Here is a 14,815-nt window from a genome sequence, read left to right on the forward strand (position 1 = left end):
AGTGATCTCACAAGCAAGGGATCAGATCAGATTTAAGCTCTGCAGACCTGCAAACTCCAGTCATGAATGGTTGTGGACAATTAAACAACTAACTGGAGGAGGAGGCTCCACAAATATCCCCATCCTTAATGATGGAGGAGCCCAGCACATCAGCGCAAAAGACAAGGCTGAAACATTTCAACCACCTTCAGCCAGAAGCGCCAAGTGGATGATCCATCTCAGCCTCCTCCGGAGGTCCCCAACACAGATGCTAATCTTCAGCCAATTAAATTCACTCCATGTGATATCAAATAAACGGTTGAAGGCTCTGAATACTGCAAAGGCTATGGGCCCTGACAACAATTCGGTAATATTACTGAAGACTTTGCTCCAAAATTAGTCGCGCCCCTGGCCAAGCTGTACCAGTACATCTACAACACTGGCATCTACTCGGCAATCTGAGAAATTGCCCAGGTATGTCCTGTCCACAAAAAGCAAGACAAATTTAACCCGGCCAATTGCTGCCCCATCTCAACCATGGTGATGGAAGGGGTCAAAAACCGTGCTATCAGTAGCCTGCTCACTGACGCTCAGTTTGGGTTCCGCCAGGGCCAGGCAGTTCCTGACCTCATTACAGCCTTGGTTCAAGCATGGACAAAAAAGCTGAACTCAAGGGTGAGGTGAGAGTGACTGCCTTTGACATCAAGGCAGCATTTGACAGAGTGTGGCATCAAGGAGCCCTAGCAAAACTGGAGTCAAAGGGAATCAGGGGGAAAACTCTCCACTGGTTGGAGTCATACCGAGCATACAGGAAGGTGGTTGTGGTTGTTGGAGGTCAATCATCTCAGTTCCAGGACATCACTGTGGCAACCTAGGCCTAGCCATCTTCAGTTGCTTCATCAACAACCTTCCCTCCAACTATAGTCAGAAGTGGGAATGTTTGCTGATGATTGCACAATGTTCAGCACCATTCGCGAATCCTCCGATACTGAAACAGTCTGTGTCAATGTGCAGCAAGATCTGAACAATATCCAGGCTTGGGCCGATAGTGGAACATAATATTCGCACCAGACAAGTGCCAGGCAATGACCATCTCCAACATTCAGTGGCATTACCATGTTGGAATCCCCAACCATCAACATCCTGGGGGTTACCATTGACCAGGGAGTGAACTGGGACAGCCACATAAATACTGTGGCTCCAACAACAGGTAAGAGGCTGGGAATTCTGCCGTGAGCTACTCACCTCCTGACTCCCCAAAGCCTGTCCACCATCTACAAGGCACAAGTAAAGAGTGTGATGAATACTCCCCACTTGCCTGGATAGGTGCAGCTTCTACAACACTCAAGAAGCTCAACACATCCAAGACAAAGCGGCCGACTTGATTGGCACCCCATCCACCACCTTAACCATTCACTCCTGACGCACAGTGGCAGCAGTGTGTACTATCTACAAGATACACTGTAGGAACTCACCAAAGCTGCTTTGTCAGTACCTTCCAAACCCGTGACCTCTACCACCTAGAAGGACAAGGGCACAAAATGAAAGGAACACCTCCATTGCAAGTTCCCCTCCAACCCACTCACCATCCTGACTTGGAACTGCATTGGTGTTCCTTTACTATCGCTGGGTCAAAATCCTGGAACTCCCTCCGTAACAGCACAGTGGGTGCATCTAGACCACTTCGACTGCAGCGGTTCAAGAAAACTGAACCATAAGCTTCTCAGGGGCAATTAGGGATGGGCAATAAATGTTGGCCTAGCCAGTGATACATTCATCCTGTGAAAGTATAAATAAAAGACTGAGGAGTCAGCCCCTTCAACAAGGGAGCAGAGGGAGTTGGAGGTAATCATGTTTCCTTTTACTCTTTTACAGAAGGACTGCACCATACGACACCAGAGAATACAGAGAGGATAGACACTGCATATAGATCCTGACCATCACCCAAGGAACAACTGCACAACTGTGGGAAAACATCCAGTCCCTTCACAGCATTGCTCAACACAGAGAAGTTTGGGCAGCGAAACCATCATCTGGAAATCGGTCAGGTCAGGGGAGCTTTGACATATCATCAGATCTGAAACTGGTCAGTGTTGTGGAACCTTCCATCAGAACCAACCGTTCCGAAGGTTTGGCTGTGGGTGTTCGGTCAGGGTGAGGCTGGGAAGAAGTGTGAGTGGGCTCCAAGTGTGGTGAAAGCTTCAATCATTCATCAAGCCTCATGAACCACTGACTCATTGCTACAGGTGAGAGGCTGTTCAAGTGTGAAGTGTCTGAGGTGGGCTCCACAGGCTTATAAGATCTACTAAAGCACAAGTTGCATCTTTGTCCCACCAGTAACACAGGGCAGCTACATGGAAGAGAAACCATTCAAGTGTGAGGTGTGTAATCAAGATTTCACACATCCATCGACATTAGAGAATCACCGACACAGTGATACTGGGGAAAAGCCATTCAAACGTGAGGTGTGTAACAAGGGCTTTGCATAATTATCAGGCCTGGAGGGTCACCGGCTCATTCGCACTGGGGAGAAACCATTCACGTGCGAGATGTGTGACAAATCATTCTCATCGTCATCAGATCTCTGCAAATACCAACACATTCACACCGGGGAGAAACTGTTCACGTGTGAGGTGTGTGAGAAATCATTCTCAGCATCAGGGAACCTCCATAAACACCAACGCACTCACACAGGAGTGAAACCGTTCAGGTGCGAGGTGTGTGAGAAATCATTCTCTCAGTCATCACATCTCCTGGAGCATCAGAGGATTCACACAGGGGAGAAACTTTTCACATGCAAAGTATGCAACAATTCATTCTCCAGGTCATCCGACCTCCGTGCACACCAACGCAGTCACACAGGGGAGAAACCATTCAGGTGTGAGGTCTGTGACAAATCATTCTCACGGTCATCGTACCTCCATGTACACCAACGCATACATACAGGGGAGAAATCGTTCACATGTGAGGTGTGTGACAAATCGTTCTCACAGTCGGGGAACCTCCATGTACACCAGCGCATTCACACAGGCGAGAAACCATTCAAGTGTGAAATGTGTGAGAAATCATTCTCGACATCATCGCATCTCCTGGAGCATCAAAGGATTCACACAGGGGAGAAACCATTCATGTGCGAGGTGTGCGACAATTCATTCTCAAGGTCATCGGATCTTCGCACACACCAACGCATTCACACAGGGGAGAAACCGTTTAGGTGTGAGGTATGTGACAAATCATTCTTGCGGTCATTGTACCTCCATGTACACCTACGCATTCACACAGGGGAGAAATCCTTCACGTGTGAGGTGTGTGACAAATCATTCTCACAGTCAGGGAACATGCGCAGACATCAACGCATTCACACAGGAGAGAAACCATTCAGGTGCAATGTGTGTAAGAAATCATTCTCTGACTCATCAAACCTCTTTGTACACCAACGCATTCATAGTGGAGAGACCATTCACATATGAGGTATGTGACAAACCATCCTCGTCACCATCAGATTTCCGCAAACATCAACACATTCACACGGGAGAAATCGTTCACACGTGAGGTGTGAGACAAATCATTCTCAGAGCCAGACACTAAGTCATTCACACTGGGGAGAAACTATTCAATTGCGATGTGAGCAACAAATCGTTTCTGAGATCATCGAGCCTCCTGCTCCATCAGAGAATCCACACGGGAGTAACCCTTGAAGTGTGCGGTTTGTGAGAAAGCTTTCATGGTGTTGTCAACCCTCCTGGGACACCAGAGGATTCACATGGGGAGAAACTCAGGGAGTGAGTGACAAGATCAAAGTGAAACGACAGAAAAACAAATTTCACTTTGATAAAGCTGCCACATCGTTGCCAGAGCTGAGAGTTGGAGAGCCAGTCAGAGTGAAAACATTCAACACACTCAACAAAAGTCAGCTCACTTGGCAACTTGGGACCTGTGTAGAGAAGTTGTCACCTCGATCGTACACGGTGAAACTCTTTCGAGTTATCAACAGTCACAGTTTGCAACTCTTTCAAGTACAATTACAGTTCTTGGTTTCCAGGAGTGGGACATGAACCCACAACCCTTCGTACACGGTGAAAGTGAACAACCAGATCTCTCGTCACAATCGCAGACATCTACGTGCAACCGGAGAAGCTGCTCCTTCACAGCAGACAGCTGATGAGGCAGATCCGATTTCACCAACTGAGCAAGGAATCTCTACACAATCATCAGGAACGACCATCAGTCCCAGAGGTCAACTGTTCCCCAATAAATGCAGCGGATCAGCAGCAACAATTACCACAGCAACAACACTCACCACGGCAACAACATTCCCCAGAGAGACAACATCACCTCAGGAACCAGCAGACACTGGATGAACAGCCAACAACTCACACATGTACCATAAGAAGATCTGAACACTTTAAACATTGTGTGTGTATAGGGAGACGTGAAATTGAAACAGACCAGAAAGAATAAACAGTTTTTTATTCGTGTGATAATTTTCTTTAAGAATTATATTTGTGGAGTAATTTGAAAATGATAGAAAATGCAATTTTTTTCTTTTTTATGAAGAGGGGGATGTTTGGATAAATCCCTTTTTACACTTTGGTTTCCCACATTAATGTGACCTCTGATGTCATCATATGTAATTAAAGGTTTGAGGGCAGTAATCATTTTACACACCACATGGAACAATATTTAAAATTCATATTGCTTGAAATATTTCCGGAGTAACATGAGTTTCCTGAAGCTGGGAAACTGACCGGTGAAATGGAGGCGACTTTGAGTAGCAGATCAGGTGGGGATTTAAACTTGTCATTGTCCTATCTGAATAAAACCTCACTTATTGCAGCTGCTGTCTCAGTTCCCCTGGTAAACGTTTGACAAATTTCTAGGGTGGGAAAAGCATTCTTCATCCTCGGAGGCTTTCAAACTGACAACATCAGTGTGGGATGTGTAGCCTTGGATGTGTTTGACAGCAGATCAGAAGAGGAAGACCCACAGCATCCAAGGCAGCGATGACGTGCAGTGGTGGGATCAGCATTTCTTTTTCTTATTCATTAATGGGATGTGGGCGTCGCTAGCTAGGCCAGCATTTATTGCCCATCCCTAACTGCCCTTGAAAAGGTGGTAGTGAGCTGCCTTCTTGAACCGCTGCAGTACATGTACAGGCGAGAGGACCATGGGAGAAAGGAACATGGGGAGGAGAGGGGGGCCACAGGAGAAAGAAGGACACAGGAGAGAAGGGGGCACAGGAAAGAGGGGTACAGGAAGAAGGGACACAGGAGAGGGAGTCATTTATACTGCTCTCATTTGTTCACCACCTCTTATCTCTCTTCACTACCTCCCCCCCAATCTGTTTCCTTCTCATCCTCTTTTCTACCTCTCCCTCCTCAATCCTCTCTCACACCTCCCAACTCTTCTCCCCCATCTCTCTCTCTGTCCTATCTTTCTCCAGCAATCGGCAGAAACTCGCCACTCTCATTATTCCCATCTGGGGCCATGGTCATTTCTGTGGTTGCTACCAGCTTCCTGGGTGATGTTCAATAAACCAGCTTTAAAGATCACAAAAGTTCAGTTTTCGCTTGACGTAAATTACATTAAAAATTCCTGGTACGGTCATTTTCAGCCAGATTGCACTGATAAAACCAACACAAACTAGTGTAAACTCTCGTCCACAATCTCTGCATTGTGGTTGTTGCATATTTGTCAAGGGGTTTTACTAGGGCAACTTAAAAAATAATTTTATGTAACCAATTGAAGCAGTTTTATTTACAGACGGCACATTGTGATCTGAGTGGCCTCATGATCAATGAAGTGTGTGAACATCTACAGGATAATTTCTTCACTCATTTTACGACATGTTTGTGTTTCAATAAATGGTGGTTGGGGTTTGTACAGGGAGCCCAGAGCCTGAGGAATTATTTGTGTGGCCCTGAAACAACTTTAATCCATGTTCATGGAATAATCCATCTGGAGTTGGACTTGAACCCACAACCTTGCTCTCTGAGTCAGAGGGTTGTGGGTTCAAGTCCCACTCCAGGACTTGAGCACAAAAAATCATGGCTGACACTCCAGTGCAGTACTGAGGGGTGGAAGAGATTACAGAGGTAGGGAGGGGAGAGGCCATGGAGGGATTTGAAAACAAGCTCAAAAACCTCACTAAAACTAACACTCAGCTTTCCTGGGAAGAGTGGGTTATTCCTCGAGTTTTATTCCTGACAGACTGTTAGAACTGTGCTTAAACAATAGAACGTTCATGAGTAGGGGAGGTGGTGGCGTAGTGGTGTTGTCACTGGACTAGTAATTCATCAAGAGTCGTGTTGTTTCCCTCACCACCTGCTGCAGACCCAGCCTAACAGCTATGTCCTTTAGGACTCGACCAGCTCGGTCAGTAGTGGTGCTACTGAGCCTGTTACGATCCCAGCTGAGGTTACCCCTGGAAGAGCCTGATCCCAGATTGGAACTCAGCTTGATAGATCCTAACTTTTACTTGTTTGTTTAGATACGTGGAGAGTAGCTACTGAACAGAGGCACAGGGGTCAGCTGGTGAACTTTTAACAAAAGAATAAAACATTTATTCAACAAGAAAAGATTAACTATATTACAATACTTCTTCACCCACAACTATGCCTTTACAGATGCATACAGATTTGTAAGGATAACGCAAGTTACAAAACCTATCATTACTGTACACAGTAAGAACACAGTCCGTGTAAACCTATGGCACCCTGTGGTCAGACACACCACACTCTGACCTCAATTAACAGATTCCACCTCACCCAGATGCTATGGATATCTCTTCAACTTTCCCCAGATGCTTCTCACACCCTGAGCCAACCAGTCTCATTGAACTCCGTCCTTCACACGAGGGTTTTCAATCTCCACTCTCCAGAACCTCGCCTTGGAATCTTCTGCCAAACCGACATTTTCTCTCAGATGCCTTCCACAAGGGTTCACCTCCAGGGTTTCAAACTCTCCTTCTGATGCAAAACAAAAATACCTGGAAAAACTCAGCAGGTCTGACAGCATCTGCGGAGAGGAACACAGTTAACGTTTTGAGTCTGTATGTTCCTCTTCCCTGGGTCACCACATGCATTCAAGCTGTCTTCCACACATTCTGTCTCTCTGACTCAGCTGTCAACATACACAACAGTACCACTGCTTCACATGCCCATAGCAAACAGTTGCAGAACTTCAGTTGTCTCTTGGGACTTCCTTGCCTCTTGCAAGCTGTTCTCGCTTTAAACCTACTTTCGGTAGCTTTTGACTCTTTAAATCTGAAGTTTGGAGCCTTTCTCTCTGCCCCTCACTCTTAACTTCACTTAACAGGATCTTTCCCCATGTTTCTGTCCTTCCTTTGACTAGACGGTCTTCTTTGGACTTTCCCCTCTTCCACTCTCCTGGTTTTTTTGGGGGTTTTTCTTTAGCTTGGGACTGGCTCTCTGTCCCCTTTGCTCCAGTCTCCCCTGGCAGCAACTTTCAGAACCAAATGCACTCAAACAGCTTCCAAAACAACTGCTGTTTCCCTTCTGTGTGTGTCTCTGTGGGAGGGACCTGCCTCTCTGGGCCCTTTTGCTAGGCAACAGTCCAATTCTTCTAACCTTGTATGTTTACTTTCTCTTTAGGGGTCGTAAAACTCCTCATTAGAAATGCAAGCACCTTTTTAAACTGAAACTAAAATTCTATTTGACTTTTCTTAACACACATACAGAAATACAAGTCAAACTTAAACTTTAAAGCTAAAGCTCATTCCTAACACTTACAAATACCAATATAGCTTAAACTATTTGTTTCCTAACAGAGCCACTTTTGGTGATGGACATTGAAGTTCCCCCCTACCCAGTACAGAAATAAATGCTGGCCTGACCAGCGATGCCCGCATCCCCATGAATGAACACATTTTTAAAAGTCTTTCTTTCTTAGGAAAATGTTAAGCTTCCTGTGAACTGGAAATTATAAACCCAGTGATGGAGAAAGTATACCAGCCCACAGTGACATTAACCAATATATTATGCATAGAACTCTTACTGTAGACTCCTGAGTGTTTCAGTGAATAGGAACACACCATGCTGACAAATCAGGTAGTTTGTGTGAAGCTAAAAAATGAATTTATTGTAGTTATAAAGTTATACAGAAGATTGGTAAAACAGGAAACAGTAAACAACACAATATTCAGTTTACAGTAAACATTGAATCAACCAAAATAACAAAGCATTTGAAAATAATCGAGATCTTTTCCAGATCATGTAATGAATCTTGGAAAAGTGTAAGGTGAACATATCACACTGTTATTACATCGAAGTACGATGGGTTGAGGGAACTCAGATCTGTAGAGACTCACCCCCACTCCCTCACCATACTCAAGAATAGTAGTCCTCCAAGACAGGAGAGTACAAACATTCCCCATGGTATTAGTCAAATACCCATCATCTGAAGAGTATAATTCACATCACCAACTAAAGCAGGATCCGATTCTACCCCATAGCCACTCCTGAGAGCTGGCTCACTTTACTATCACACACACACATCAGTGAAAATTCAGAATACTACACACAGAAGTTCCTTTAAAATCTGTGTGTAAATGTAACAAGCAAATCTGTTACAGAGTGGGTATTGACACTGCAGTCATCTGCAAACTGTAGATGATGTGTACCTCTGGTGGTCAGTTTAGTTTTGGCATGGGGGATGACCGAGGTAAATCAGTTTCCCATCCAGATAGTATTTAATATTGACACCAGAGGACAGTTGATCTTTGATGAGGTAAATAGTCTCTGTCAGGTAGATTGTAAAATAGGAGCAGAAGACCATTTGGCCCGTCGAGCCTGCTCCACCATTTAACATGATCATGGCTGATTTGGGCTTCAATGTTTTCCCCTCTTTCCAGCTCATTCCCCATCTACTGCTGCTCAATGATGGCACAGAATGGCACCATTTGGATTCTCCATCACAATTATTGCAGATCCCTAACGAGAATCCTTCAAAGTTCTCTTGATTCAGGAACCATTTCTTTAGATTGGAAGATTACATTTCTCTACACTATTTAAGAAAGGTGAGGAAGGGAAACAAGGGAATTATAGACCTGTTATCCTCACATCTGATATCAGGAAGTCACAAGAGTCTATGGTTTTTTGGGATAACTGTACATCCTGAAAATGTTGAGCTGATCAAAGAGATCAGCATGGATTTGTCATTCCTGGTGGAGCTGATTGAAGATTTTGAGGAGATGGCTAAAGTATGAACAGGGGAATGTGTATGGACTTTATTTATATGGATTTCTGGAAGGCATTTGATAAATTCCCTGAAAAGAGAAAGTTAACTGAAGTTGAAGCTCATGGAACTGACAACAAATTATTGAGCTGGTTAGGAAATTGATTGAGTGGCAGGAGACAGAGAAGATAGAACAGGAATAAAAACAGAAAATACTGGAAAAACTCAGCAGGTCTGACAGCATCTGTGGAGAAAGAAACAGAGTTAACGTTTCGAGTCCATATGACCCTTCTTCAGGGCTGAAGAGAAGTAGGACAGTATCTGCAGTATTTTTGCTTTTAAGATAGAAAAGAGAACTTTCCAAATGGTAGAAAGCTCAAGACAGTGGAGGTAAAAAGAGAGTTGGGCAGCCAGCAACAGAGGTGGAAATATAAGGAATACGGTGGATTAGGCCTGGCCAGGGTTGTGAGCTGTGCATCACCTGGGTCGGGCTCTGCACATCGGTGATGTAATGAAGAGTTCCTGGTAGAGTCTCGACATTTTTCTTGGATTTCTCTGGGAACAAAGACCATGTCGGAGGTTCCTCTGGAAGGTCTAAAGCCAAGTCAAAGTTCTAAGTGATGCCCGTATAACTCGATCCACGTGGGGGACTGATACCTGTTGGACAGATCATCGACTTGTTCGATTGGTGATGAACATCCACCCAGCACCAAGACATCACAAGGCCCAAAAGTCCAAGAGGAAGAAGTTCAATGTCTCAACCCTAAAACAGCCCGACCGAAGAGAGGAATTCCAGGTGCAGCTCACGACCAATCTGCAAAATCTTCACACATCCAACTCACTTCCTGAACAGTGGGATCAAATCAAGTCAGTTGTACTAAACTCCTGCGTCCAGACCATTGGGTTTGAGCATCGTCATCACCAGGACTGGCTCGACGAACATGACGCTCAAATATGTGACCTCCTGAAACAAAAACGATCAACCCTCGTTGCCTGGCAGAACAACCCAAGGTCGCAACTCAAGAAAGCAGCATTTCAAGGCTGATGCCCAAAGACAAATCGGGATGATAAGGGACATGTGGTGGGAAGAAGAAGCCTGAGAGATCCAACAATATGCTGATCATCAGGACATGTGAATCTCTTCTGAAGTCACTATGGCCATCTATGGACAAAATCCCCTTCATTCACAGGACGGTGTTTCTCTTCTTAAGGGTGACAATGCCACCTGTTAACGCTGGAAAGAACATTTTGAACAACTCGTCAACCATGAATCCACAGTGGCAGCTGATACCCTCCAGTCTATCCTCCAGTGCTTGTGGTAGAATCCATGGGTAAATCACCATCAATAGGAGAGCTGCAACAAACAATCAAACAGATGAAAAACAACAAAGCCTGTGGCCCCGATGGTATTCCAGCTGAGGTCTTCAAAGCTGGTGGACTTCTGCTCACATCAAGATTCCATGAACTCACCCTGCGGATTTGGGAGGCAAAAGAACTCCCTCGACCACAGGAATGTGACAATTGTAACTATCTTCAAGAAAGGAGATAAATCACACTGCAGAAACTATTGAGGTATTTCCCTCTTGTCCAGAGCAGGGACAATCATGACACACATTCTCCTGAATCGCCTACTTCCTGTGGCTGAGGAAATCCTCCCGAGACACAGTGACATCTGTGCGTAAGCAGGAGCTTTCATGCATATTGATGTCTTCTTTTGGTGAAGTTTGGCGATCTGGTCAAAGGTTAACTTGGCCTTCTTAAAATGAAAGGACTGATGGTGGGAGAGATTTGAGACAGACAGTGCTTTGGAACGACAACTCCCCTGTGTGAGCACTGGAGGGTAAACAGCACAGACAACTATCAGTGTATCGGAAGCAGGTGACCCAGCTCCAGGTCCTTGTGGAGACGGTGTATCGTAAGAGTGGAGGAGTAGGTGAGACAACCCTGGCACAAGACGCACTGGAAGGGTTTGTCTCCTGTGTCGATTCCTTGATGATCCAGGAGGTCTGATAACTGTGTGAAGGCTTTGTAACAGAACTCACACCAATAGGGTTTCTCCACCGTGTGAATCCTCTGATGTCCTACGAGGGTTGAAGACACCGTGAAAGCTTTTTGCAAACTTCACACTGAAGGGTTACTCCCCAGTGTGGATCCTCTGATGGAGCAGGAGGTACGATGACCTTGAGAATGATTTGTCACACACCTCACACTTGAATGGCTTCTCTCCAGTGTGAATGCGTTGGTGTACGCAGAGGTTCGAAGAGCACGAGAATGATTTGTCACACACATCACACATGAACAGCTTCTCCCCTGTGTGAATTTGTTGGTGTAGTCGGAGGGTCGATGAGCAGGAGAACGATTTGTCACACACCTTGCAAGTGAATGGTTTCTCCCCTGTGTGAATACGTTGGTGTACACGGAGGTTCGTTAACTGCGAAAATGACTTGTCACACATCCTACACGTGAATGGTTTTTCCCCTGTGTGAATGCGTTGATGAAGATGGAGGGTCGACGACTGTGAGAATGATTTCTCACATATCTTGCATGTGAATGGTCTCTCCCCTGTGTGAATGCGTTGGTGTGTACGGAGATCTGATGACCAAAAGAATGATTTTCCGCACGCCTCGCACGTGAATGGTTTGTTCCCTGTGTGAATGCGTTGGTGTACGCGGAGGTTTGATGACCGTGAAAATGATTTCTTGCACATTTCGCACTTGAATGGTTTCTCATCTGCATGAATTTGTTGGTGCTTGCGGAGGTTCGATGACTGTGAGAATGATTTGTCACATACCTTGCACGTGAATGGTCTCTCCCCTGTGTGAATGCGATGATGTACCCGGAGCGCCGATGACTGTGAGAACGATTTGTTGCACACCTCACACGTGAATGGCTTTTCCCCAGTGTGAACACGCCAGTGTGTCAGCAGTGCATATGATTCTGCAAAGCCCTTGTTGCACACCTCACACTTAAATGGCTTCTCCCCAGGGTGAATGCATCGATGTTTGACAAGCGTCGATGACCCTGCTTGATCGCACAGGTCACACTTGAATGATTTCCCTTCCATGTGGCTGTCCTTATGTTACAGGTGGGACAACAAATGCACCTTATGTGTTAGGAGATCTTATAAGCCTGTGTAGCCCACCTCACAGTTGAACGGCCTCTAGTCCGTAAAAATGAGTCAGTGGTTCATGAGGCTCGATGAATGATTGAAGCTCTCACCACACTTCTTCCCAGCCTCATCCTGACTGATCGCCCACAGCTGAACCTTCAGAAAGGTTGGTTCTGATGGAAGGTTCCACACCACTGACCAGTTTCAGATCTGATGATATGTCAAAGCTCCCCTGACCCAAACGATTTCCAGATGATGGTTTCACTGCCCAATCTTCTCTGTGTTGAGAAATGCTGTGAAGGGACTGGATGTCTTCCCACAGTTGTGCAGTTGTTCCTTGGGTGATGGTCAGGATCTATCTGTGGTGTCTATCCTCTCTGTATTCTCTGGTGTAGTACGGTGCAATCCTTCTGTAAAACAGGAAAAGGAAACATGATTTCCTCCCAACTCCCTCTCCTCCTTTGCTGAAGGGACTAACTCCTCAGTTAGAGACTGTTCCACAGTGAATGCCGGTCTGCTATTACCCTGTGTGGGGGATCAGGTGCAAGTCCTTTCTTTTCCCTCATTTGACTGTCGCACACCCTCTGTTTCCAGCAGGGACACTGGATAGTGACCAGGAGTAGACATTGTGGCTACGTCCTTTCCTACCCCCCAGCCCCCATCTTCCCAGGTGCCATGAGGACAATGGAAAAGACAGTCGGGCGGAGTGTAAAACGAGCTATCAATTCACTATAAGCTCAAGTCATGATGCCAAAGACCAGTTTTACCCTTAGGGATGTGTTTAATATAAAAAACACTCAGGAGAAATGTTAATTCAATGGAGATTTTGAAATTTCTGTATCCGTTTTCCAAAATTATTTGAAGAAAACACACTGGGCAGGAAGTGCTAGAAGCTAAGGAAAATATTGCTTCAGTGTAGCTGATTGAAGGATTCTGGTTTATCCTGGGAAATTAGATACACTGCACTCACTCAGGCTGCACATCCCAAATTCAGCTATCAGCCACAGCACTTGGCAAAACGATCAAATTCAAGCCCAGGCTTTTGGGAAAGGCCGAGGCCTTCAGGTAAAATCTTTAAAGAAGGAATTAAAAGATATTTTGATAAATGTGTCTCCAGGTATGGCAGCCGAATTGCTATGGTGCTGGATTAACAATCCAGAGATTGAGAGTTCAAATCCAACCACGGAAAGTTACATACATAGAATTACAGTGCAGAAACAGGCCATTCGGCCCAGTTGGTCCAGGCTGGTGTTTATGCTTCACATGAGCCTCCTCTCACCCCTCTTCATCTCACCCTATCAGCATATCCTTCTGTTCCTTTCTCCCTCATGTGCTTACCTAGTTTCCCCTTAAAGGCAACTATGTTATTCACCTCAATCACTCCATGTTGCAAAGCTGAATATTAAAAAAATGGAAGTTTGCTGAATTAAATCAAAATATAAACAATAAAACTTTCAGATTGTCCAAAAATCCAAATATCCTCCTTCAGGGAAGGGAACCTGCTACAACTGCCTGGTCTGCTCTAAATGTGACTCCAGTCCCGCACAACATGGTTGACTCTGAACTGCCCTCTGAAGTGGCCGAGCAAACAATGATAAACAATCACTACAAAGTCCAACAATAAGAGGAAAATCAGATCGATCTGGACAATCCTGAACACCTGGTCACTTTCTGACTTTTTACACAATTAACAACAATAACTTGCATTTATGTAGCACTTCTACATAGTTCATTGTCTCAAGGTGCTTTGCCAGAGTGTTGACAGTATTTGACACTGAGGCACATAAGGACAGATTACCAAAAGCTTGCTTAAAGAGGTAGATATTAAGGAGTGTCTGAAAGGAGGAAAGAGTGGTTGAAAGACACGGAGAGGTTTAGGGAGGGAATTCCCGAGTTTAGGACCCAGGCAGCTGAAGGCACAGCCACCAGTGGTGGAGTGATTAAAATCGGGGTGCTTAAGAGATTGGAATTAGAGGAGTGCAGAGATCTTGGAGAGTTGTGGGGCTGGTACAGATTACAGAGAGAGGGAGGGGCAAGGCCATGGACAGATTTGAAAATAAGGATGAGAATTTCAAAATTGAGGTGTTGCTTGATCAGGAGCCAATATCGATCAGTGAACACAGGGGTGATTGGTGAATGGGTCTAAGTGTCAGTTAGGACATGGGCAGAGTTTTGGAGGAGCTCAAGTTTACAGTGCAAGATGTGAGATCAGCTAGGAGAGCATTGGACTAGTTGAGACTAGAGCCTACAAACGTCTGGATGAGGATTTCAGCGGCAGATGAGCTGAGGCAGGGCATCACTCGTCTCTCTTGTGAGTGGGGCTTGCACCTCTTCCTATCCACAGTGTCCCTATTCCTGACCAACACAGGGAAATAACAGCGTTATTTCGGCGTGACATTAGTCGTCTCAATTTCTCTGCTCCTCTCACCCATTCTAATCTGTCTCTCTCTGAACTTACTGCACTCCATTCTCTCAGGTCCAACCCCAACATTGTCATCAAACCCGCTGACAAGGGTGGTGCTGTTGTTGTCT

General features: G+C 45.4%; 4 protein-coding genes across 7 annotated transcripts in view; 2 read left to right on the plus strand and 2 right to left on the minus strand.

Moving 5' to 3' along the window:
• LOC144695221 (uncharacterized) overlaps positions 1–14,629 on the minus strand; it is a 91,354-nt gene extending 76,725 nt beyond the window's left edge. The window contains exon 1 of the mRNA XM_078566116.1: positions 14,533–14,629. The gene's annotated coding sequence lies outside the window, so the exon portion shown is untranslated. The remainder of the gene's footprint in view (positions 1–14,532) is intronic.
• LOC144695253 (uncharacterized) overlaps positions 1–14,815 on the plus strand; it is a 612,706-nt gene that overhangs the window by 464,178 nt on the left and 133,713 nt on the right. The window lies entirely within an intron of this gene.
• Positions 1–14,815, plus strand: part of LOC144695462 (uncharacterized) — a 106,610-nt gene that overhangs the window by 83,878 nt on the left and 7,917 nt on the right. The window contains 1 exon segment of the mRNA XM_078566346.1: positions 1,855–3,448. Coding sequence (XP_078422472.1) covers positions 2,334–3,448 — 1,115 coding nt within the window. The 5' untranslated portion in view covers positions 1,855–2,333.
• LOC144695251 (uncharacterized) overlaps positions 6,517–14,815 on the minus strand; it is a 124,878-nt gene continuing 116,579 nt past the window's right edge. The window contains exon 2 of the mRNA XM_078566153.1: positions 6,517–12,693. Within this exon, the coding sequence (XP_078422279.1) occupies positions 11,309–12,238 (930 nt within the window). The 5' untranslated portion in view covers positions 12,239–12,693 and the 3' untranslated portion in view covers positions 6,517–11,308. The remainder of the gene's footprint in view (positions 12,694–14,815) is intronic.

Source organism: Cetorhinus maximus, chromosome 21, assembly GCF_964194155.1.
Source record: "Cetorhinus maximus chromosome 21, sCetMax3.hap1.1, whole genome shotgun sequence".
Classification (NCBI taxonomy): domain Eukaryota; kingdom Metazoa; phylum Chordata; class Chondrichthyes; order Lamniformes; family Cetorhinidae; genus Cetorhinus; species Cetorhinus maximus.